Source organism: Caretta caretta, chromosome 3 (assembly GCF_965140235.1).
Source record: "Caretta caretta isolate rCarCar2 chromosome 3, rCarCar1.hap1, whole genome shotgun sequence".
Classification (NCBI taxonomy): Eukaryota; Metazoa; Chordata; order Testudines; family Cheloniidae; genus Caretta; species Caretta caretta.
The window spans coordinates 116,219,639-116,244,622 of NC_134208.1; the positions used below are offsets into that span (position 1 = coordinate 116,219,639).

At 41.4% G+C, this 24,984-nt stretch overlaps 1 protein-coding gene across 14 annotated transcripts in view; it reads right to left on the reverse strand.

The window, feature by feature from the left end:
- Positions 1–9,792: 9,792 nt before the first annotated feature.
- The window catches only part of SYNE1 (spectrin repeat containing nuclear envelope protein 1), a 499,708-nt gene continuing 484,516 nt past the window's right edge, over positions 9,793–24,984 (reverse strand). For 13 of the 14 annotated variants that reach the window (XM_075126812.1, XM_075126813.1, XM_075126818.1 and 10 more), the window contains 5 exons: positions 24,538–24,666; positions 23,763–23,975; positions 22,376–22,468; positions 20,532–20,590; positions 9,793–10,899 (listed from right to left, as the gene is read on the reverse strand). In XM_075126812.1, the coding sequence (XP_074982913.1) occupies positions 10,659–10,899; positions 20,532–20,590; positions 22,376–22,468; positions 23,763–23,975; positions 24,538–24,666 (735 nt within the window). In that variant the 3' untranslated portion in view covers positions 9,793–10,658. The remainder of the gene's footprint in view (positions 10,900–20,531; positions 20,591–22,375; positions 22,469–23,762; positions 23,976–24,537; positions 24,667–24,984) is intronic. The other variant, XM_075126820.1, reaches the window with a different exon arrangement.

The window sequence follows — 24,984 nt, forward strand, 5'->3', positions numbered from 1 at the left end:
TGCTCAGGGTTTAGCTGATCACCATATTTGGGGTCAGGAAGGAAGTTTCCTCCAGGGCAGATTGGCAGAAGCCCTGGGGTTTTTTTGCCTTCCTCTGCATAGTGGGGCACGGGTCACTTGCTGGAGGATTCTCTGCACCTTGAAGTCTTTCAACCACGATTTGATGACTTCAATTGCTCAGACATAGGTCAGGGGTTTATTACAGGAGTGGGTGGGTGAGATTCCATGGCCTGTGTTGTGCAGGAGGTCAGATCAGACGATCATAAGGGGCCCTTCTGACCGTAAAGTCTATTAGGTCTCCCAAAGATTTACTGGGTGCCATGTAGCACCGCGGGGAACATGCCCACTTTGACTGGCACCACATCAATAATTTGATCTTTAGCTCTGCACCCCCCCCCCCAAAAAAAAACATTTTGAAAAATGGCTATTTATTTTGAACTTTTATCTCTGCAGACCCGAGCGCAAATGACCACAATTTTGAGTCATTCAACCTACCTTGCATCCGCCTAAAACATACCAGATTTCAAAGGAAGTCAACGAAGCATGTCGATTTGAGAGGACCGTTAAACAGAACTTTAATGTGACAGGTTTCAGAGTAACAGCTGTGTTAGTCTGTATTCGCAAAAAGAAAAGGAGTACTTGTGGCACCTTAGAGACTAACCGATTTATTTGAGCATAAGCTTTCGTGAGCTACAGCTCACTGCATCCGATGAAGTGAGCTGTAGCTCACGAAAGCTCATGCTCAAATAAATTGGTTTGTCTCTAAGGTGCCACAAGTCCTCCTTTTCTTTTAATGTGACACAGTCTTAACTACCGGGGTCCTGCTGAGTCACTGCAATACAGTCGAACAGCAGGCTAGGGAGACTGCCACAGTACGTCATTCAGGTGTCCCATGGCCAGTTCTGAAATTGGGTTAGAACCACTCAGCTTAACTTTCCCGTCCTATTGCCCAGTCAGGCTCCCAAACAGTGACACAAACTTTACCGCAAATAGCTGTAGTGTATTAATCAGTGAAATAAATGGCAGTTTTGGCTTGCCAGAAGCTCTGAAAATCAGGCCCTGTAGATTTCACAAACTCAAAAGCAGCCACTAAGGGGTTTTTTCCTTCAGAAGTACGCCAAAGTATCAGTGAGTATTGGCTGTGCTCATGGGATCTTGCAAAACCTTATGTGTTTGTCCCAGCCACTGGCCAACCTTTTAAGTGATGGAACAGACACCTCAGTGTAAGGCAAAAGTACATAGCTCTTCAGAGCACGGACTACCTCTTTGTTATATGTTTGCACTGTGCCTAGGACAATGGGCCCTCCTTGTAGGCACTGCCATATTATAAATAATAACAATAATTAATACAGCCCAATATAAACTACCATGCCAGGGTTTCAATGGCATATTTACAGGTAGAGTAGCAGCCGTGTTAGTCGGTATTCTCAAAAAGAGAAGGAGTACTTGTGGCTCAAATAAATTTGTTAGTCTCTAAGGTGCCAAAAGTACTCCTTTTCTAATGGCATATTTGATCATGGATACAGTTTCTGCAATCAACACTCTCTCTTTTCTACCTGGAGCCTGCCCCTTTTGGGAAGTGGAATCTAGTTCCCCTGGCCTGGTCTTTCCAGACTGATTAAGCCTAGATATTGTTTCAGTACGTAGGAGCTCCAAGCATTGTAGCTGTCCTTGTCCCGACTCCATCAAGACTGGCTTTTGCGTTTAGATGACAGTACTCCAGATGAGGCCATTCCAATGCTGTATTGAAGCTATTTCCCATCCTTTCTAAAAATGATACCAAGAATCATATTTGGAAAGCCTCAAAATGCAAAGGGAGTTTTGCCCGAATGAGGACCAGCATCGGCATCCATCAGCCTATTTTCTGTTCCTAAGCCATTTTCCTCACAGTACCCTGGAAATCCTGAACCCACCAGTGTTTCTGAAAAAGATGTATTAGCAAAATAATGTATTTCCTCCACAAAATAATTTAAATTTAATCTGCCATTGTGCTGCTCAATCTTGCACCGTGGTGAAATCCATCTGCTAGTTCTCAGGGCCTTCACTGGTTTTAAGCCAAACAGGTTTGTCTATTTACTCTTGCACATAAAATAGTATATTAAATAATTCAGAACCCTAGGATCTCCCACTATTCATTTCCCTCTGCTCTTCGGAGCAGCCATGTAATATAATTCAGATCCCTATCTCTTAACTAGTTTTTAATCCATGACAGGCCTTTGACCCAGTCCCTGTGATTATTTATTTCCCTTTATTGCTTCTCAGCAACTTTATTTAAAGCTTTTTTGGCAAACCAAGTAGATTGTATTTGTCTGGTCACTGCTGTCTACTTCTTTATCATGAAGTATATTCAAATAATTATAATATTATTAAGAGAGTCAGAGCTCTCCCTTTTGAGGCACGGTACCACAAGGTCTGTATTTTCTATTACAATTAAAAACAATCAGTTTTATATTGCACCTTCCGTGGGGTTGAGGTCAACAACCAGCTGGTGTACACACTACTAGCTGGAGGGGGCAATAATGGGATAGTCTGTCAAAGTCACTGGCCTATGACAACCATGGAAACTCATGAATTGGAGGGATGGGGGAGGAGAAGCTCCATATTCAGAGGCTTGCATAGAAGACCCCTCGGAATTACACAGAAGTCAGATTTTTTTTTTAATCTTAAAATCATGAAGTCTACAGCCACTTGGAAGATTTGAACCGTGTTTGTACCAAATCCATAGGTCCAACCTCAGCTAGGCCATCTCTTGCTCCCTCTGGTCTTTCTTCCATTGACCAGTTCCCTGAGTCAGGTGAAAAAAACCAACAGTTTGGATTTCACAATATCTCCATTCACCCTGCTTCCTGCCTCACTTCTAAGCACCATATTACTGACTTTCCATCTCACAGCAAGGGTCTGATGCTTGAAGTGTTTATTTCACACCCATGGCTCTGGCTTCATTATTTCCCACTTATCCTCAGAATCCTCCTACAAACACCAGCTAAATCCTGGGGAGTTATTGCTGTGGCGTGTCTCAAGTTACTGAGATACTTCAAGCTCCATTAACCCTTTGGACACCAATTTGTTCTGAGATAACTAGCAGCTGGAAATAGGAGTGGATGGTCAGACATCTAGAACTAACTGGTCCAGGTATAGATGGGGGACAGGGGAGAGGAAGACAGACATTTACTCTCTCATTACTACAAGGAACCATTCCAGTCCCTTCATCCTGATATGCCCTGTACTCACCAACAAGTTCAGGGTTTCTAACCAGTAGTGGGGACAGGCTTTGTAGGACTGGCAGGCTGGGGTTGTATGTTGAGTGAGAACTGGCAGAGTAGCAGAGAGCACACGTTCGGGCAGCTGTCAGGTAGTTAGTTTTGTTGGGAAATGAAGCAAGGCTCTTTGGGGGATGGGTGCGAGGCATGAGGCTGAGAAGTCAGGCTTACGGCTGTCAGGAGTAAGCGCACACATGAGGGGTGAGTAGGAACAGTCATTTAATGTGACAACACGGCCAACCCCAAACGTTCAGAAGTCTGGAGTTGGCTGCCCACCCCTGAGATTGGATCGTGAGTTTTGGGCTGCCTTCCAATTTCCAATCCCCCTCGCCCACCCCATCTGGGTGACAGTTAAGCTATGTCCACACTGCAGCTTATGTTGGTATAAGTTATGTCCCACCCCCCCTGAGCGATGTAAGTGTCACCCATGTGGACAGGGCTGTGTTGGTGGGAGAACGTCTGCCGCTGCCATAGCTACCACCTCTCATGGGGGCTGGAGTCATTAAGTTGAGCTCTCTCCCCTTGGCTTAGAGCATGTGCACTAGCCACGCTGCAGCCGTAAAGCTCTGTCGTGTAGCCTAGTATTGCCAACTCTCCCAAACCTATAAAAATGATGTTGGCCTCATTCCAGGACCTCTGATTGGCTGCCTGATGGTGCAGAGCTTCTCCCTTCTCCCTCAAATTATAATTAACTAATTATACCCCCTAGCCCAGACATAATTATGGAGCTCCCCCCCCCCAGACATTTGCTCATTCCTCCAGCCCAGTAATTAATTATGCAACCCCACCACTGCCCACCCCCTACCTAAGCAATTAATTATGCACACTCCCCACCACAGCCCCACCTCTGCACCTACCAGAGCCCTAGGGGCTCCTCTCCGCCCTCTCCCCCTTCCCAGCGCTGGTGTTACAGGGGCGGGGAGGGGGAAGGAGCAGAGCACATTGTTTGCAGGGAAGGAGGTGGTTCCTGCCTCCAGTCCTTTGAGAATGATGTCAGCTGCACCCTCTCCCCTCCCTGAAAACTCCTCTCAGCCTGTCGGGCTGGAAAGAGCCCTGTTGTGCCTCCTGGGGGAGCCCAGCCCCCAGGGCGGGATGGGGAGGTGGGGAAGGCAAGCTGGAGTGGCTCCAGCAGGAGCTAAAGGTTTAGTCGCTGCAATGAGTTGGCAGCACTGCTTTCGCCCTCCTGCTCCCTTGGTGGGCTTGAGGTGGTGGGCCAGCAGGGGGCACCCAAGGCCTCTTACCCTGCAGACTGGGAAAGAAATTTGGCAGCATCCTGTTGTGGCTGAGATTCGGGGGGTGGGGGCGGGGAGGTGTAACTTGTCCCTTCGCTCCCCCCTACTGCCTCCAAACCAATCACAGGAGAGTACTCCTTCCCCGCGGCCCTCCTGCTCCCTCAGCCAGGGCCTAGGAAACGATGCAGCCCTGCGACGCCAGCGAGGGTCTGGTTTGTGGGCACTGTTCGTCCTATTATCCGGCCTGAACGGCCGCCAGAGTACCACGGCAATGGAGCCACGCACCAACGCCCGTAGGCACCGAAGGCACTTTTTCTCCCGCCTGCCCCACACGGCTTTGTTGCTATAGCAACTTCCTGCCGCACTCCGAGCTAAAACACAGAGAACAAGGAGAAAAGCAAAAGAGGACGGCAGGACACAGGGGCAGTAGGAACCCGCCTGCGATGAGGGCTCGCTCGAAGCGTCTGAGTGCCAAGCGTGAGGGTGTTGTAAGTGTAGCGGCGCGGGGAAAGGACAGGAGGAGATGAGAGAAGGCAGAGGGGAGTGGGGCTGAACTATGACGGGGAGACCAAGGAGCTTGAATATTATGTAGCAATGGAGAGGGACCCAGTAGTAGGATTTAAGGAGCAGAGAAGGGGTTGGGAGAAGGAAGATCATTTTATTTGCAACAGTTGAATGGATTGGAGGGGCGAGGTAGCAGGAGGCCAGAACGGTTGAGAGGGCAATAATAGAGGGGAGAGGCAATGAAGACACGGGCCAGCAGTTTGACCATAGGGACAGAAAGGGCAGATTTTATATTAGCCTCTAAAGGCTTCAATCCTGTTTGTATCCCCATTGCACTGGTAGCGTACGGACACATAGGGCTAAATTTACAAAGGTACTTCTGTGTTGCAAGGCACCCTGCTGCCCAGGAGAATACTCAGTCCCGAGTTAGGTGCCCAGGCTCCTCATACAATGCAAAGGGAGAGATGGGTGCCTAAGGAAGGGATCCTCTGAAGCCAGCAAGCTGAGCAAGGAGCTGCCTAAGCTAGCCAGGAGTGAAATGCAGAGTTAAAGAACAGGGCTAAGCATCCAGATTCTCAAAGGTAGTTAGAAACCTAACTCTCATTGATCTGGGCCTTAGGCACCTGGCTGACAGAAGTCTCTCCCTCTGCTCAGGATTCTCAGCCATGAATCATCTCCCAAAGAGTTCCATGCTTAAGCCAGATCAGCCCTTTCTTAAGAACAAAAACAAACAAAAAAGAAAAAAGAAAAGAAAAAAAACAGAGCAAGAGAAAGAGCCCCCACAGTAGGTGCTGGAACTCAGGGTGCTGGGGGTGCAGCCACACCCCTTAGTTTGAAGTGGTTTCCATCGCATACAGGGTTTACAGTTTGGTTCAATGGCCCTGAGATAGGATACCGAACTGCTCAGCATCATGAGGATTTAGGCAGCTTTGCACATGTCCACCAGCAGTGAATTCAGGCACCTCCAGGGTTAAGCAGCAGGGTTTTGAGGATCTCAGGGTGCCTAACAGTTGGATTTAGATACCTAAAGTAGATCTAGCCCATAACAAATAATGACAAATAATGGAGTAAGTGGAGCAATAAGGGATCAAACTGAGGTTGACATCACTTATTTTATTACAATTCTTTTAAAAAACTATTCCTTTGTACTAGGGCAGTTGATTAATCGCAATTAACTCACACAATTATCTAAAAAATAATTGCTATTAAAAATTAATCACCCAATCACAGTTTGACTCGCACTGTTAAACAATAGAATACCAAGTGAAATTTATTAAATATTTTTGGATATTTTTCTACATTTTCAAATATATTGATTTCTATTACAAAACACAATACAAAGTGTACAGTGCTCACTTTATATTATTTTTGTTTACTAATATTTGCATTCTAAAAATGGTAAACATAAATAGTATTTTTCAGTTCACCTCATACTAGCTCTGTTGTGCAATCTCTTTATTGTGAAAGTTCAACTTACAAATGTAGATTTTTTGTTGTTACATAACTGCACTCAAATACAAAACAATGTAAAACTTTAGAGCCTACAAGTCCACTCAGTCCTACTTCTTATTCAGCCAATCGCTAAGAAAAACAAGTTTGCTTACATTTATAGGACATAAGGTTGCCTGCTTATTATTTACAATGTCATCTGAAAATGAGAACAGGTGTTCACACTCTTGTAGCCGGCATTGCAAGGTATATTCTTGCCAGATATGCTAAACATTCTTATACCCGTTCATGCTTTGGCCATCATTCCAGAAAACATGCTTCAATGCTGATGACACTTGTTAAAAAAATAATCCATTAATTAAATTTGTGACTGAACTCTTTGGGGGGGAATTGTATGTCCCCTGCTCTGTTTTACCCACATTCTGCCATATATTTCATGTTATAGCAGTCTTGGATGATGACCCAGCACATGTTGTTTGTTTTAAGAACACTTTCACTACAGATTTGACAAAATGCAAAGAAGATAACAATGTGAGATTTCTAAAGATAGCTATGGCACTTGCCTCAAAGTTTAAGAATTTGAAGTGCCTTCCAAAATCTGAGGGATGAGGTGTGGAGCACGCTTTCCGAAGTCTGAAAAGAGCAACACTCCAATGCAGAAACTACAGAACCTGAACCACCAAAAAAAAAAAGAAAAGAAAATCAACCTTCTGCTGGTGCCATCTGACTCAGATGATGAAAATGAACATGCGTCGGCCTGCACTGCTTTGGATCGTTATTGAGCAGAATCTGTCATCAGCATGGAAGCATGTCCTCTGGAATGGTGGTTGAAGCATGAAGGGACATATGAATCTTTAGCATATTTGGCACATAAATATCTTGTGATGCCAGCTACAACAGTGCCGTGTGAATGCCTGTTCTCACTTTCGGGTGAAATTGTAAACAAGAAGCGGGCAGCATTCTCTTCTGAGCGATTGGCTGAACAAGAAGTAGGACTGAGTAGACGTGTAGGCTCTAAAGTTTTACATTGTTTTATTTTTGAATCCAGGTATTTTTTTACATAATTCTACATTTGTAAATTCAACTTTCATGATAAAGAGATGCTACTACAGAACTTGCAATGGGGGAATTGAAAAATATAATGTCTTTTTTTACAGTGCAAATATTTGTGTTAAAAATAAATATAAAGTGAGCACTGTACACTTTGTATTCTGTGTTGTAATTGAAATAATTATATTTGCAAATGTAGAAAACGTCAAAAATATTTAAATAAATGGTATTCTATTATTGTTTAACAGCACGATTAATTGTGATTAATTTTTTTAATTGCTTGGCAGCCCTACTTTGTACCCTTCCTAATAGTTCCCCCCTCCCACCTTCCCTCCCTCTCCACGATAACCAGGATTGGCCAGTTTCCATTTCACCCCCTCTTCCCTCCACATTTCTGATTTTCTCTGTAGTCTACGCCCTCCCACCCGCATAGCCCAGGGGTTGGGAGTTAAAGGCCAGAGGAACCAATCAAGAGATGCCCTAAACATAGTGAAAAGTCACTGCAAACCAAGTCGTCTCTCTGAAGATACCGATACTTCTCCCCTCCTTGGAGGATGTGGGTAGGGAGGGCACTCCTGGAAGACTTCACTGTCCCTGTTGGCTTCTCCTCTACTGCAGTGGAAGGCTCAGCTCCAGCAGAAGATTTGACGGATAGAGGCTCCTGCACGGTCACCATACACCAGCCTGGCCCAAGTGGCCCCAGCATTCAGAGGTATTGTGGAGTAAGCAGTAAGAAAACTGAATGAGGACAGCCATGGACGAGAAGCTTGCAAATCTCAGGGACAGGGAGAATAGCAAAGCTGCAACTGGATGGGAAAGGCTGGTAAAAGGACAAGAAGTTCAGTTTTGAATGGAGAGTTTGTGCTAATGGTTGGAGATGCAGGAGGCAGATGTGACAGTCGGTAAAAGGGGTAGAGAGGCAAGTTTCTGAGCTGGCAAAACAGAAATGATAGTGAAAATCATGGGAGTGGAAAAGAGCCCACCTTGTTCTAAACATCTGTTCCACTTGAGAATGTGGGAGGTGATCATCTATCTACACCTGGAAGGCTAATTTAAAGCTTAATTTCTTACCTATTACCTCCTGTATAGGACTGTATAATCTTTTTCTCCCTCTAATTTTTAATTCATGTACATTAGAATGTACTGATCCCTAGGAAGTCATAGGTGAGGCTGTCTGTGTACTCGTCCTAGCACCCTTTTTGGTGAACTCCTTGAAGATAAAACTTTAATGCTGTTTATTAATTTCAGGCTGTGTGCTTGCTTTCAGATAACATTTGCTCGCTTCCTTGCCCGTGTTGCCATCTCATGCTTCACAATCTCAGCTTTCCTTTTATAAAAGCTCTCTAATCCGTATGGCTGAAAAGAAACCTTAATCCACTGTATCCAATTCAGTGACATCTGCCCAAGAATCTGGAATAATTGCTGTGAGATTTATGAACTGCCCCACATGTTAACTCAAATGCCTACTGGTGATAATTTTAATGGCCTCAATAGCTCAGTTCTAATCAGTCTCAATTCAAACCATTGCTACCCAGAAAGGCAATCTCAAGAAGCATCAACAATGCAAGTAGTTTTGTTTTGTCCAGGCTCAGCAAAAACAGGACTTCTTTCTTTCTGCTTACACACTCCAGTCTATTCGCTCTTTAAATGAAAACATTTGTTCCTAAAATTAATGGGAAAATATACAGTATGCGTAATGGCTTTTTTTTTTTTAAAACAGAAAAACTTATTAAACCAGAGATAACTTTAGGGCAACACTCTGCAATTTCTCAAACTTGAAAAGAATTTTGTTTTGGTTAAGTTATGACTCATAAGCTATGTGAAGTGCCTGCCGCTGATCAGAGAGTGAGTTTGCTGTAATGTTTCTCAGAAATTTATGAGTTTTCATGTTGTTCTGTTTTTCTGCTATTTATGCTTGTGTGTTGGGTATATTCCATGACAATACTTCAGCTATTGGTCAAGCATAAATATCAGTCTTAATGTCAGTCTATATCAAGCTGCTCTGGAGAAGATTTAAATGTTTTCAACTCACAAAAAACAGTCTTCTTCAATGTTGACTGGTAATAATAATAACTGGAGTATGGGAAGCAGCGTATATACATATAAAACTAACAGTTTGGGAAACATGGACTGTAAGAAAGATTAGAAAAATCTGGAGTTTCCAAATGTTAATTCATAATTAAGCAGCCTTTTATATTCATCACTGATTCTACAACCGTACACTTTCCCATATCTCATACGGTTCTGCAGCAATTTTGCAAGATCTTCCCATTCCCACAGATTCCTTCTACAATTCATTATTACAGCATTTCCTTTTATTTTACGTTTTTTCTTTGATAATTGCAGCATATACATCGTCTTATAATTGTTTTTACCATACATTTCTCATTCTAAACTTACAGGTTTCTATAATTGTCATTAAAAAGCACGTAGACAAAATATTGTATGGTATCTATGATAAATGCAAATAAATCATTACCAACAAAACTTGGCTTAGCAAACTGTACATACATAAATAGGTTCCTTTTTATACTTGATATTCAATATTTTTTTTTCTCATAAAACCTTCCAGGATCTTATTTATTACATCCATTTGTTTAAACCTTAAAAAAGTGCCTTTCAGATTTACAGCCTGTGCATCCAAGAAAAGGTTAGAACACCATGCCCAAAACAAAAAACAAGGAAAAATAGTACATTGCCATACAAGCTCTTTAAAAATGTATGTTACAAAGTCTTTTAAATGTCCTTAGCACTGGTTCATTTGAATACTGTAAGATACTGATAGTATATTTAACAAAGATCAGCTAATAACTCATTCAGAGAAAAGGTTCTCTTGACAGTATAAAGTCCTTGGGCTATGCACAGCACAGGGCAGTGACCCAGATATAAAGTGGCCAGAAGATCCAGAATGTTGGAGAGAGAGAAAATTCCCTCACTTATTTCATAGCCTTCTTAGTGCCAGGGATGTGAGTTTTGAAAGGATATTACTCACGTAATGCATTACACATTTTGGTACGGATACATTATTAATTTAGTGCCAGCAGAATGATATGGGAACATTGGCTACAATAGATAGATAAAGCTGCCACGCTGAGTGCATTAACATTTGAAACAGGCCTATTTCCTGACATGCTTCTCCAACTTTAATAGCCGTTCTACTCCTTCATAAAGGAGGAGGGCCATTAGTATATCTTAACATGGGGTGGAAGGACCGGGCAAAATTATTCGATAGGGTACAGCTGTAGTCCTCCTCAGTCATTGGTACAAGGCAGGCAAGACCAATCAAGAGCAGCAGAAGAAGCTGTAGTGGTAGAGCAGCTCTGAGGACTCTCAGGAAGAAGGACGGGTGCTGCTGAGCTGCCAGTGTCTCAGAATGGGAGGAATCTGAGCCACCTCTTATGGACCTGAGAAAAGAAATCAATACAGGATAAACAGAAGTCTTACCAAAATGGACACCGCTTTCTGGAATATAACAACTCTTCCCAGAGCATTCATTTTAATGTCAATACAAATTCTATACTTAAATGCCAGAGGTGTTTTATACTGAATATGCCATTACCCTGACACTGTCACTGTTTAGCACTGGTGGGATTGGAAAACAAAACATCTGATCAATCATAAAAAGAATAGCACATGGGCAGCTCAAGTGCCATCGTTCTTACTTAACTGCATCAAAGATTTTCCATGAGAAAAAATGAATGGATTGTACTCTCTAGACAAGACAAAATATATTCTATCATGTCAGCTGCTGACTCAATCAATATCTACACACAGTCTAGAAGGGAAACCATCCATTGCTTTAAGTGTCAACTGCATTTCCTTTTAGGAAGTATCATGATGAGTCATGCAACCAGAGCAATAATATGCCAGTGTTGGATTAGAGGGATCTCAGTCTCCACAGAGTACAGCATAGCTTCATTTTGCACTGAATCAGGAGTTAAAGTAACTGAACTTGAATGGACTTCTTACCCTTTCTGTGTAACTTATTTCCTTGCTGTCTTTCTATGAAAACGTATTACTAGCATGGTAGTCACAGCCTACTCTCAATATCTGATGGGGAGGTAGGCCTTGAGGTCAACATTTCCTGACCTGTACACCTGAAGTTAAGCATCTAAATCCATAGCAATTTTTTAATCAATGGGATATGTGGGAGCTCAGCACCCCTGAAAAACAAAAATCAGGTTATCAATTTAGATGCCTAATTTTAGGTACCCACATTTGAGAATTCTGACTGAAATTTTTAGCTTTTTCTGTAACACGGAAGTTCTTCTTTCTAGTACTGGATACAATTTGAATTCCATTTTGACACAAACCCATAATTGCTGGAACTAGAGGTGCTCCCGCACCCCGTTACTTGAAGCGGTTTCCATAATATTCAGGGTTTACAGTTTGGTTTAATGGCTCTCAGCACCCCCACTATAAAAATTGTTCCACAAACCTTCCCATTTTGTCCTCTTGACCCAACCTGTCAGAAACCTACTACATGTGTGACCAACCAAAAGGCTTCTTAGCAGTTAGATGGGTTGATAAAAGATAGCCTGAAGGTTAAGAAACCCAAACAGAATGATTTAGGTACACTATTTAGGTGGCATGGAAAGGTATTGTGTTTTGGCAAGTACTAAAATGCAGAGGAATTTAACGGTTCTCAAGCTATCTCCTAATACTGCAGCATACTTCAATCTTGTTTCAGTTCTCTTTATTATCAAGTGTCTATCTGATATGGAAAAATCAATGAGGAAAGGACTCCTCATTTTTGCTGATACAGACTAACATGGCTACCACTCTGAAACCTATCTGATATGGAAGTCTCACAGCAGTTTGATTACAGTTCAGTGAGAACACAATGGTGTACTGAGGTTAAGGAGGTGGAAAGACGTACGTAAAACAGCACAAAGGAAAACGAGACGCCATCTTCAGAATTACATTTGTCTTGATGACAATTTTGGTTACATAGCCACGAAATTATACCCTTTCCTGTACCTTCTGGATCACTGAAGTAACTAGTTCTCGAATTATTAATATTTTACTGGAGGACATCATTTGTTGTTACTAGCTCACTTATCTGCAGATGTCTTCCCAGGCTGAAGACTTAAAATGAAGCCAGGCAGCTTTTGGTTATGTTTAGTTGACTAATGGAGAGCTGAATATTCGGGCCCACTAAATGATTAACTTACTGGGATGATTAGGTCAAGAGGTCAAGATCAAAACAAAAGATTACACATTGCTTAAATCCACAGCATTGGAGCCAGAATGGAAAGCTGCTTATTCTTGCATCATGTAAGATCATATATTATATAGAACGCAATGAAAGGACATGGCACATTTAACAGCATCAGAGCATTCCATATTAAAGTTCAATTAGACCAGGCCTTCCACTGTCTAAGAATGCCAAAACAGAGAGTTAATGGGCTGAGGTAAGAACAAAAGGAACATGGAGTGCTTAATTATCTTCCAAGCATTTCACTGCAGAGTTTACATACTTACGTGGCTTTTTGCATAAAAACTATTGCTTACAACTCATCAACAGGTGCCACATTTTGTAGTGTCCACTTGTCATTGGAGTTAATGATCATGATGTGAAAAGTAGAGTCTTTTTTTTTTAATAGTTACCCAGTGACCTGAACGTCACCTGAAAATGTCTCTGGGGCTACCAAGAGGGTCTCCAAGGGAATTTCCAAGAGACAGATCAAAGGAGTGGGCTTGTTCATCAACTAGTAATTTTCCCCTCTTCTCAAGACTATGGTAGCAGAAATGCACCATCACCGATTTTGTTTCTGTATTTCTTGAAAAACATAAAACCATGAAAAGTAAAAGGTGGTGGTGGAAAGTGTATGGAGGCTCTCGATGAAGAGCCTAGTTAATTCTCTGAAGAATTAATGCTGTTATTGGAAAAGTGCTCTGAAATATAGTAGTAGTAGAGCAGGGCTGTAAACATTAATGGGCTAATACTGTATGAAATGATCCAAGATGTGAATAATGAAACATTTGCTTCTGTAGGAAACTACTTCAAAGGGTCTGTTTTAAAATGTTCAAGTGCTATATTCCTTTGGCGACACAGCTGCTGTTTATCACACTTACTCATACCATAATGGACAAATTAATAGTGATGGAAAATTGGATACGCAGCTCAAAGTGTTTAATGAGGGTGGAAAGGGGTGATTAAATGGTAACATCTGCAACCAAAGACCTGATGCGCTATTGAAGTAAATGGAAAACTTCCTATCAATTTCAGTGGGTGGGGATTGGGCCCAAATGCTATTGCAGTATATTACTTTGGGGGAAAGCGTAGTTCGTTTTTCTTGCCCATGCACTCCCTGCCTTCTCTTTCAGACTGCTCTGCCGTTTGTCACATTGACAGCTGCTCAGTTTGGACTGCAGTCAGACCACTTCACAATTGTTCTTTACTCCCTTAAACAGATACTAGTGACTAGATATTGTGGAAGGCGCAACTGCAAATCTGACCAACTGCATGTTTCCTAATGTCAAACCAAGTCATCTACACAAGAACTCTGATGACTTGACCTTAGGCTACAAAAAGCAGTTGAATTCCTCGCCCATGGAGTTTGCGAAGTCTGGAGAACTTGTCCTCTACTCTTGTCTCTCCTGAAAAGCTTAGCTGGTAGGCAGAAGTTAAATTATCACGCACGGTTACCAGAGGAGAAGGGGGAATTCTCATTTCAGCTCCTGTGTATCTCTTCACCTTACTGCTCAGTATGCAGCTAAATTAGCTGTTCTTTGCTACTGCGTGTTCTACATTGGCTACTCCGCCTCCCTCCTTCCCCCAAAGTTAGCTAGTTTACATTGTAAAGAAGATTAATATATCCATTTTACAGGTGGTTAAAACAGGCAGTTTAACTGACAAACCCAAAGTCAGAGTGAGTGGCAGAACTGGGAACAGAACCATGGAGATCTGAGCCCAAATCTCCAGGTCTATTCAGTACACGACACTGCCTGCTATTATGCAGTTGAAACCAGTAAGAATCCTGTGGCCTGGTTTGGTTCAAGAATTAAAGGTGAGTTTATAAAGTTGCTCTTTGATTCGGGATGGAAGCGGGTGGTGGTGTTAGGAAGTGGGGACTGAATCAGTGGTGCCAGAACTTGAATAAACCTGCCCAAGAGAGACAATGTAAACGCACTGATGCAAACTGCACAATTATTTTTGTCTTTTTAACATTTTAATCACTTCAAAAAATCTGCAGGCATAGGTCCAGGTGTACATTTTCTGAAAGCTCTGTTAGGGGAAAATGCACTTTTGGGATTTGCTTCTCCTAATTAGCATGCAACAGCTGGTACTGCCTCGCAAAACAGATTCATGCCACAATGTAATTGTGGAGATTTGGGAGGATATCTTGCTAAACAGATATGGGTTATGTGACAAATCAACTGGATAAAGTAAATATGTTAACCTATTTGTTATGATAATGGAAAGGAAGAATGTCATCAAGCTTAATATAAAACCCCGCTGACCCTCACATTTTTAAAGTAAGTAACTTTCCATTGCAAAATCCTATGGGATAAACATTTCTAATTTGTCTTTGGTTCTCCCTTACACTGTAGTCTATTAGGGTTTGCTGATCCAGTGCAAGATCAAACACAAAGTACTCTGATCAGAGGCATGTCAAAATATTAAAGAACACAGTGACAGCTTGTACTGCTTTATCAGTTAAAACCACATTACACATCAACCACAACCTGTCTGGCTTGCGCATTTGATTAAGTTTCCTATTCAGTAGTAACTCATTTGTATTCCACGCTTGTCTGAATGACAAATTGAATATTGTGTTGAACAGCTATGAGATGTGTTAATATACAGTGCTGAACAGAGCTGATCTGAGAGGTGCCGCACAGATGCCACTATTAGAATGTGGGCTGATCCCAAAGCTGCAAAGCGCTACTAAGACACACGCTGGGCCAGTCGCTCACCCCTACAACACAGAAGCCTTCCCAAAGGGGTGTGCGTGTGGCTGGGCACGTAGAGGGGAGCAGAGGAGCAGACACAACATACTCCTTTACTTCAGCGTTGCTAGTGCAAGCATGCTTATCGGCCTGATTTAAACTTTGTTCTTCAGATCGGTTCATAAAAGACCTATGCGTAGCTGTTAATGGTCATAGATTAAGTTTCCGATCCCCCCCAACCCCCTTCTATAAGAAACAGAATGCCAAGCCTTATACTGACTGGAGGTAGAAAAATTCTCCCTGATTCTCCATTTGAGAGAAGAACAGAGAACTGGGGTCACATGTATAAGTATACAACACTTATTCTGTATGTTATTTTACTGTTTTTTTCAACCAAGCAATCTACTTTCTTGGAAGCATTGGAAGACTAAATGTTCTACCTACCATACATCACTTGGATTTTGATTGTGAACTGGTACAGCTATAAAGTCATGAACCGAATCTCTATAAAAAGAACAGGAGTACTTGTGGCACCTTAGCGACTAACAAATTTATTAGAGCATAAGCTTTGGTGGGCTACAGCCCACTTCATCGGATGCATAGAAATGAACATATAGTAAGAAGATCTAGAGAAGGTGGAAGTTACCATACAAACTGTAAGAGGCTAATTAATTAAGATGAGCTATCATCAACAGGAGAAAAAAACTTTTGTAGTGATAATCAAGATGGTCCATTTAAACAGTTGACAAGAAGGTGTGAGGATACTTAACTTAGGGAAATAGATTCAATATTTGTAATGACCCAGCCACTCCCAGTCTCTATTCAAACCCAAGTTAATGGAATCTAGTTTGCATATTAATTCAAGCTCAGCAGTTTCTCACTGAAGTCTGTTTTTGAAGGTTTTCTGTTGCAAAATTGCCACCCTTAAATCTTTTAGGGAGTGGCCAGAGAGGTTGAAGTGGTCTTCTACCGGTTTTTGAATGTGATGATTCCTGATGTCAGATTTGTGTCCGTTTATTCTTTTGCGTAGAGACTGTCTGGCACTGAATTTAGCCGTATGGAACAGAAATCCATCAACTTCATGAAAAAACTCGTACAGATACAGACAGACATCATCTTCCCTTCCAAATGCAAACAGATGGACATCATACCAAAAGGACTAAAAAGTAAAAAATCCATTACAATCTACATATCACACAGACTATGCTGAGAGATTGTGTCACACACTCTCAAAGAAACTGTGAAACCACCTGATCAACATCTATACAGCAAACAGGGTAAGATTAAGAATGAGCTCTCAAAATTGGATACTCTCATAAAAAAAAACAACCTTCCACACAAAATTCCTCATGGGTAGATTTTACAAAAACTAGACAAGCCATTTACAACACAAACTTTGTTTCTCTACAAAGGAAAAAGGACACTAAACTATCTAAACTGCTACATGCCACAAGAAACCACAACAGCAGTTCCCTTAACCCACCCAACAATATTGTTAATCTTTCCACCTGTACTCTTAGCCCGGCAGAAGAGTCTATCCTATCTCGGGGCCTCTTCTTTTGTCACTCCAGGCCCACGAACATGATACAGTTCTCCGGTGACCTAGAATCCTACTTTCGACATCTCCGACTCAAAGAATATTTCCAACACACCTCTGAACCACATACTAACCCACAGAATCCTTCCTATCAACACTACAAAAAGAAGGATTCTGCGTGGACTCCTCCTGAAGGTCGAAACAACAGACTGGACTTCTACATAAAGTGCTTCCGCCGACTTCCCTAGGCAGCTCAACTCCACATTCTACAGGCCATTATCCTCTGATCCCATTGAGGATTACCAAAAGAAACTACATCATCTTCTCAAGAAACTCCCTGAAAAAGCACAGGAACAGATCTGTGCGGACACATGCCTAGAACCCTGGGGTATTCTATTTGCTACCCAAGATCCATAAACCTGGAAATCCTGGACGCACCATCATCTCAGGCATTGGCACCCTAATAGCAGGATTGTCTGGCTATGTGGACTCTCTCCTCAGGCCCTACGTTACCAGCACTCCCAGCTACCTTTGAGACACCACTGACTTCCTGAGGAAACTACAATCCATCGGTGATCTTCCAGAAAACACCCTCCTGGCCACTATGGATGTAGAAGCCCTCTACACCAACATTCCACACAAAGAGGGACTACAAGCCGTCAGGAATGGTATCCCCGAGAATGTCACGGCAAACCTGGTGACTGAACTTTGTGACTTTATCCTCACCCACAACTATTTCACATTTGGGGACAATGTATACCTTCAAATCAGCGGCACTGCTATGGGTACCCGCGTGGCCGCACAGTATGCCAACATTTTTATGGCTGACTTAGAACAATGCTTCCTTAGCTCTTGGCCCCTAATGCCCCTACTCTACTTGCGCTACATTGATGACATCTTCATCATGTGGACCCACGGAAAAGAAGCCCTTGAGGAATTCCACCATGATTTCAACTATTTCCATGCCACTATCAACCTCTGCCTAGACCAATCCACACAAGCGGTCCATTTCCTGGACACTACTGTGCTAATAAGCGATGGTCACATCACCACCAGCCTATACCGGAAACCTACTAACTGCTATACTTACCTATATGCCTCCAGCTTCCATCCAGGACACACCACACGATCCATTGTCTACAGCCAAGCTCTACAATACAACTGCATTTGCTCCAATCCCTCAGACAGAGACATACACCTACAAGATCTCTATCAAGTGTTCTTACAACTACAATACCCATCTGCTGAAGTGAAAAAACAGATTGACAGAGCCAGAAGAGTACCCAGAAGTCACCTACTACAGGACAGGCCCAACAAAGAAAATAACGCCACTAGCCGTCACCTTCAGCCCCCAACTAAAACCTCCCCAGCGCATCATCAAAGATTTACAACCTCTCCTGAAAAATGATCCCTCACTCTCACAGATCTTGGGAGACGGGCCAGTCCTCGCTTACAGACAGCCCCCCAACCTGAAGCAAATACTCTCCAGCAACCACACAACAAAAACACTAACCCAGGAACCTATCCTTGCAACAAAGCCCGATGCCAACTCTGTCCACATATTTATTCTAGTGACACCATCATAGGACCTAATCACATTAGCCACACCATCAGGGGCTCATTCACCTGCACATCTACCAATGTGATATATGCCATCATGTGCCAGCAATGCCCCTCTGCCATGTACACTGGCCAAACCGGACAGTTTCTACGCAAAAGAATAAATTGACACAAATCTGACATCAGGAATCATCACATTCAAAAACCAGTAGGAGAACACTTCAACCTCTCTGGCCACTCCGTAAAAGATTTAAGGGTGGCAATTTTGCAACAGAAAGCTTCAAAAACAGACTCCAACGAGAAACTGCTGAGCTTGAATTAATATGCAAACTAGATACCATTAACTTGGGTTTGAACAGAGACTGGGAGTGGCTGGGTCATTACACATATTGAATCTATTTCCCTAAATTAAGTATCCTCACACCTTCTTGTCAGCTGTCTAAATGGGCCATCTTGATTATCACTACAAAAGTTTTTTTTTCTTGCTGATAATAGCTCATCTTAATTAATTAGCCTCTTACAGTTTGTATAGCAACTTCCACCTTCTCTGTATGTATATATCTATCTTCTTACTTATGTTCCATTCTATGCATCCGATGAAGTGGGCTATAGCCCACAAAAGCTTATGCTCTAATAAATCTGCTAGTCTCTAAGGTGCCACAAGTACTCCTGTTCTTTTTGCAGATACCGACAAACATGGCTGCTACTTTGAAATGAATCTCTACACACATTTAAACATGGCAAATAATTTGGATATTGACTAGTTCTAAATTCTAGCAGTTTTTGCTCCTCCCCCGCACCAATATTTCACGCTATTCCATTGTTGAACAAAAGCCTGGTTTGTCTTTATGGAATAAAGGTCATCAAGTACAAAGTTCATTCAAGGTTTTTTTGAATTCCTGACCATTGCTCAATCACTGTATAAATCTATTTTGGCCCGGCTTCAAACCTAAAATGTCTTGCATTTGAACAGGAACTATTTTAATGAATTTCAATTTTACTACATAGATGACACAGAAAGTGTAAGTTTGATTACAGTTCCATATATATTTTCACCCCCTCTACTCCCCATCCCCGCCACATAATTTTAAATTCTTGTTGCCACTCACTAGATGCTGGAATGGGACAAGGGCCTGTACCTTATACTGTTTACATGTTTGTTTTGCTTTTTAAAAAAATTTGTGTTTATTCGATAGGGCGAAGTGATCTGATCAGTGAAAGAGTGAAGGGACACACACATCACACCAACAACAGAGAATGCAGAAGCACTGTTAGCCGCAGAGATGACAGATTGCTGGAAACAAGGTGGAAAGCAAAAAGCTGCAGCTGCAAGTCTGCTCTCTAGTGTTCATCCAGAAATGGGGCAGCACTGCTCCTAGAGTGATACATGGATGCAAGCACTTGTCAAGTGTCACATTAATGTCGGTGTGTTTTATCTGCAAAGAAGTTCTATGATTGCAGAGAGAAAAGATGCTACCAATTTTTAGGATGAAAATTCTCAAATTCTGACTTTTCATTCTGAATGATGAGAACTGAAAACCCACAAACTGAACAAAATATTAACAAAAATTAAAAAAAAAAAGAGAGGATGTTAGTGTGTTTTCTCCAGATTTGTGGGTTTTACAAATTCTAAAATATTGTATTGGTCTAATACCTGCTTTAATTTAATATCTAGAAATAAAGAGGATGATAAAAAGTCTTTGCCATGAACCTCATGGTGTATCTGCTGATCAGGTCTTAATGTAACAAGCAATATTATGAATGTAAACAAACACCCATGTGATCAAATAAATAAAATAAATTTAAATGATGCTAATGGGAAGCAAAAGCTGTATATTCAAGAATGACCCAATATTTCTATTTACAGATATTTTGGTTGTAATAACTGAATCCTGCTTACAAAGGAACTTTGCACTTGAAATGGTTAATTCCTGTCCCTTTGACAGATTAAGTGTGGAGAGACACTTAATGTACATCATGGGCAATTTCCATCATCCTCTTGGAATTCTAGAGCAGAGTGTGGAAACCAGGAGAATAAGGTACCTGCTATGTGGACTGCTGACAGAGGGTCCAGGCTGAGACACACTACATTTGCCTCGTGGCTGTTTGCAATGAACAGGGGGTAAAGAAAGAAGAATGTTCAGTCCAGGCAAATAAAGACAAGCTACTGATGAAATCAAATTAAAAGTGCAGCAAAGGAAACATAAAATCAAATGAAGTGACCAATACCCATGAACCAAGGAAACTGGCTTTTCTTCTGCTCCCAGTGGAATATGAAAATGCTTTGAACAGACAAAAGGAACTTGACAGAATGTTTTAATCATTAAAATGATACATACTAGGCTTGGTACAAAAAAAAAAAGAGTTAAAATTTTTAGCTCAAGTAATTTGTTACATGAGATAAGAATTAATTCGTCTTATTGAAAGGGATACACTTAAGTGTATTTATATTTAATTGTGGCTAATTAAAAATTATATTCCAAAAGTCACCTTTAAAAAGTCTGGCTTCCCTCTTTCCACCCATAATTTTGAGGGCCAAATAACTGTGGGTGCATTACTGCACTGGCAATTATTTCCTAGCACAATTAATGTAGCTTAGACGGTTAACAAGCTTAAAGTCTCTGGATGTTAGGCAATTATTATTACAAATATAGTACTGGTGATGTGCTTGGCATTAGAATTCTAAGAGACATCAATTTTTGTTTCAAAATTACAGATGCAAAAAGGGAGGCCCTCAGGAGTCTTGCATCTTACACTGTACATTATGGACAAAAATGAAGAAAATAATGTATGTAAACCACAGTATTGTATTAGACATGAACAAATACAGATTAAAAGGTTAATATGAGGCATACTACATTTCTACCAATTCTTTAGCCAAAGTTTGCTATAGTAAATTACTTTATCACTTTCTGCAGTGTGCAGGAATCTTCTAGTTTATGGTATCATGACTTCTATTAGTAATTTTGTAAAAAGTAGCTAATAAAATGTGAAATTAATGACTCCAGAAATAAAATTATCATGTTTCATGTTGTTCTCAACCTTTTTGAAAAGCCAGTATTCCTTTACATTCTCAAACTCGGATCTGAAGCAAACTAGTGAATGTAGCAAAATCAATTTCAAGAGACCACAAAGTTCATCAGGACAGAACTCAGATGTTTTATAAAAAGTGCAAATGAAAAACTGATAGTTAAGAACTAAGGAAAACTGAATAATAATTAAAATAAATCAACCAAAAGAACTGTAAAGAAAGACAAAAATTCCAGTTCCATACAGGGATCAAAGTGTGGAGAAGTAGAGTGCAGCATGGCATGGTGCATTTCTTGTATTGTGTTCTAGTGGTGACAACATGCATCATTAGAGCTGTTGACACAACCATTGATCAGGTTCTGTTCCAGTGTTCCTGCCAATACCTTATAAACTTTCTATGCAGCCTCTCATCCAGAGTCTCAATAAAATTCTGGCTCCAGCTACAGTTTTAATTGATCATGAAAAGAAAGTTTTATTGAGGTTCTTGACAAAGCAGCTCTGCAGAGGATGCCAGGTAGAAAGCAGAGGGATTGGCTGCAACTGTGCTGGGACAAGACCAGACCTTGGGATGCTGCCATTGCTTGAACAGAATACAAGAGAGTGTGTGTGCCATACCACAAAACTCCATCCACACTTTGAGCCCAGATTTTATACAGAGCATTTTCTAATTCTGATTTCATGCAGGGAGAGAGATGCAGCAGGGTTGGGGAAGCAGCTTTGTTTAAGGGGAATTCTTGGTTTGTGCCCTTTTCTTTCCTATCAGGGAGAAGGTGTAGACCTCTCAGCTGACTCCAGCTACTGTAAATATCTGGTGCTCCCGCCCAAGAGGTGATAGAATGTATCTGGCATGAAATTACCGTTCTCTGTCTGCTTGGTGTGCTTCTTCCAGATACAGGACTGAGGGATCCTGAAGTGTCCAGTTCATCAGCTGAGGACCATGAAGACAAATCCTAAAGTTCAGAATCATAAGAGATTAGAAGAACATAAGTAATCTGCCAAGGAAACCACACTCAGAAAAAGGGGATTAAATCCTTGGTTTTAGCAGAGTGCTTTGCACTACTGATCCTTGAACTATGACAAAGGGAGGTTTAAATTTACACAAATCTGTAGGATTAAATCACTATAAATTACACATTAGGATCTGAAGAGAAAGACAGGCAAATGAATACGCTGCCAGAAATAACATTTAACTGCCCAAGGTAAGGCAAAGGCAGTACCAAGAAAATGACGGCTCTTTATTGGTTTTTAGAAGGTAAAGAGGTGTTGTGTACTCAGTGAAAATTCCCACTGGAATCCCAGACATCGTTTTATACAGAGAGAGAGAGAGAGACAGACACACTGGCCAGACTGAAAACAGATCACATTTTTCATACTTTGTACTAATTCAGGTTTTGGGGACTACAAGAGGAGGGACTGAGAACAATGGAGAGTGTTAAAGTCTTCTATCTGACTGGGGCATGTACAATGAAGACACAAGCATAACATTCCCCTTGCCCACACTCTCATCTGCAAGATAACTTGTGCTGCTATGGAGTACACTTCCAAAGCTAAGAAAACACAAACAAACAGGGTCTTTGTTAGCACACTAGAGAATTTATTTCAAGCTTTTTCATTGGTTTGCCAATAGGAAAGTAGATGCTGTTTACTCTGTGGAAATAATGTACATGCCACAGGTTCAGATACTGCAGCTACAGTAGCTACCCCATGTACTTTGCCAGTTGACTGAATCAGTGGCAGCAAAGTAGGCAGCCAAGGCTGGAAGTTGAACCCAGAAAAATTCAGACAGGAAATAAGGTGCCAATTTTTAACAGTGAGGATAATTCAACGACTGGAACAGTTTACCCAGGGTCATGCTGGATTTACTATCACTGGCAATTGTAAAGCAAGATAGGGTGTTCTTCTAAAAGATTTGCTCCAGCAATGTTTTTTTTTTTTTACGGGGGGGGGGGCAGGAATGTTCTCTGGCCTATGGAACACAGGAGGTCAGACAAGATGACCACAGTGGTCCTGTCTGGCCTTGGAATTTATGAATTGCTGTCTCAGAGACAGGAAAGTATTGGACAGTAGAAATTACGAAGGACATTTCATAATGGGTTCATACCACTTAGACAGGCATCACAGTCCCAAGCAACAAAATAAGGGTCAGTAGTGTATTTTACAGCTGATCACCTGAAAAAGGTCAGTGTGATTACAAAACTAGCCCTCAATGAGTGGTAAAGGAGAGAACACAATAGGACGATTTACCAGCTGACTGCTTGAAATGTCTAAGATTTTCTCTAGGTCCTTGATGTGATGTGTGACCTCTTTCAGTAGGAGCTTGAGTCTGTTTCCAATGACATGGACCTTCTCTTTAGCTTCCAGGCAGTCCTTGCCTTCAGCATTGACCAGCAGTTGGCAGGACATATCTTGGAGTGACACCACTTTCAGCTGAGACTCTAGCAACTCGCGTCTGATTTGCTATTGCAAAGCCAAAGAATCACATTTTCTACTTAAATATTATGAAACATGCGAAAGAGAATGCTAGAACTTCCACAAAAACAATAAAACAGACAGATGGCAGTGACTTCAGTTTCCAAGACAATCACAATAGACTCACTGAAAAAAGCTCCACTAGCCCTAAAATCCTGGCAGGCTATAATGAAGAAAGGTGATAAATGCCTGGCAATTTCTTCTAAACCTCATATCATGAGCAGTAGACTTTTTTTAGAGTTCCTGTCTAGCCCAGCAAGTTGCAATTAAAAATAGCCTTTCCAAAATAACAACCCCAAACTAAAAAAAACAAACAAACAGCCAATAAGGTAATTAGACAGATGCTTTGAATGTTAAACCAAATGTTTTTAACCACCAATTTCACTACTCCCTCTACCCATACTGAAGAGAATCCCGGACCTGCTTAGTACCACATGGTTAAGTATACTGTATACCTCACAGACCAATCACTAACCTCCAGAACTACCTTCTCTCTGCTTGTCAATTTTTTTTTGAAGGCTTTAAACATTCCAGGCATTTATGATCCTACCATTAGAAGTCTGTGATGATCCTGTAGAGTGTCCAAGTCTTGGTTTGGATTAATAGGCAAGATCTCATTTTTTCTTCTATCAATGTTCTCCAACCAAAGTAGCAAACCGTGGCTCATTTCATGGAAATCCTACAAGAGACATGAGAGCGCTTAAGAGAACCCTGAATTATGCTGAGGTTTTCTGCCACATTGCTATTTCCCACAACAGATTTGACTGGCTATATTCTTATATTACTATAGATTACAAGCCTATATTAGTATACTATATTACAGTATTATTGCAAATACTCGATGGGTCTGATACCCCTGCCACTGCATGAATACTGTTCTGCTCTGGTAATGATTTATACCCACTTTGCATTTGCTTTGTGTGAATGCTAGCATACAGAATATGGTTGTGGAGAATCATCTTTTAACTTTACTTCAGTTTAGAACACCTGGAACATG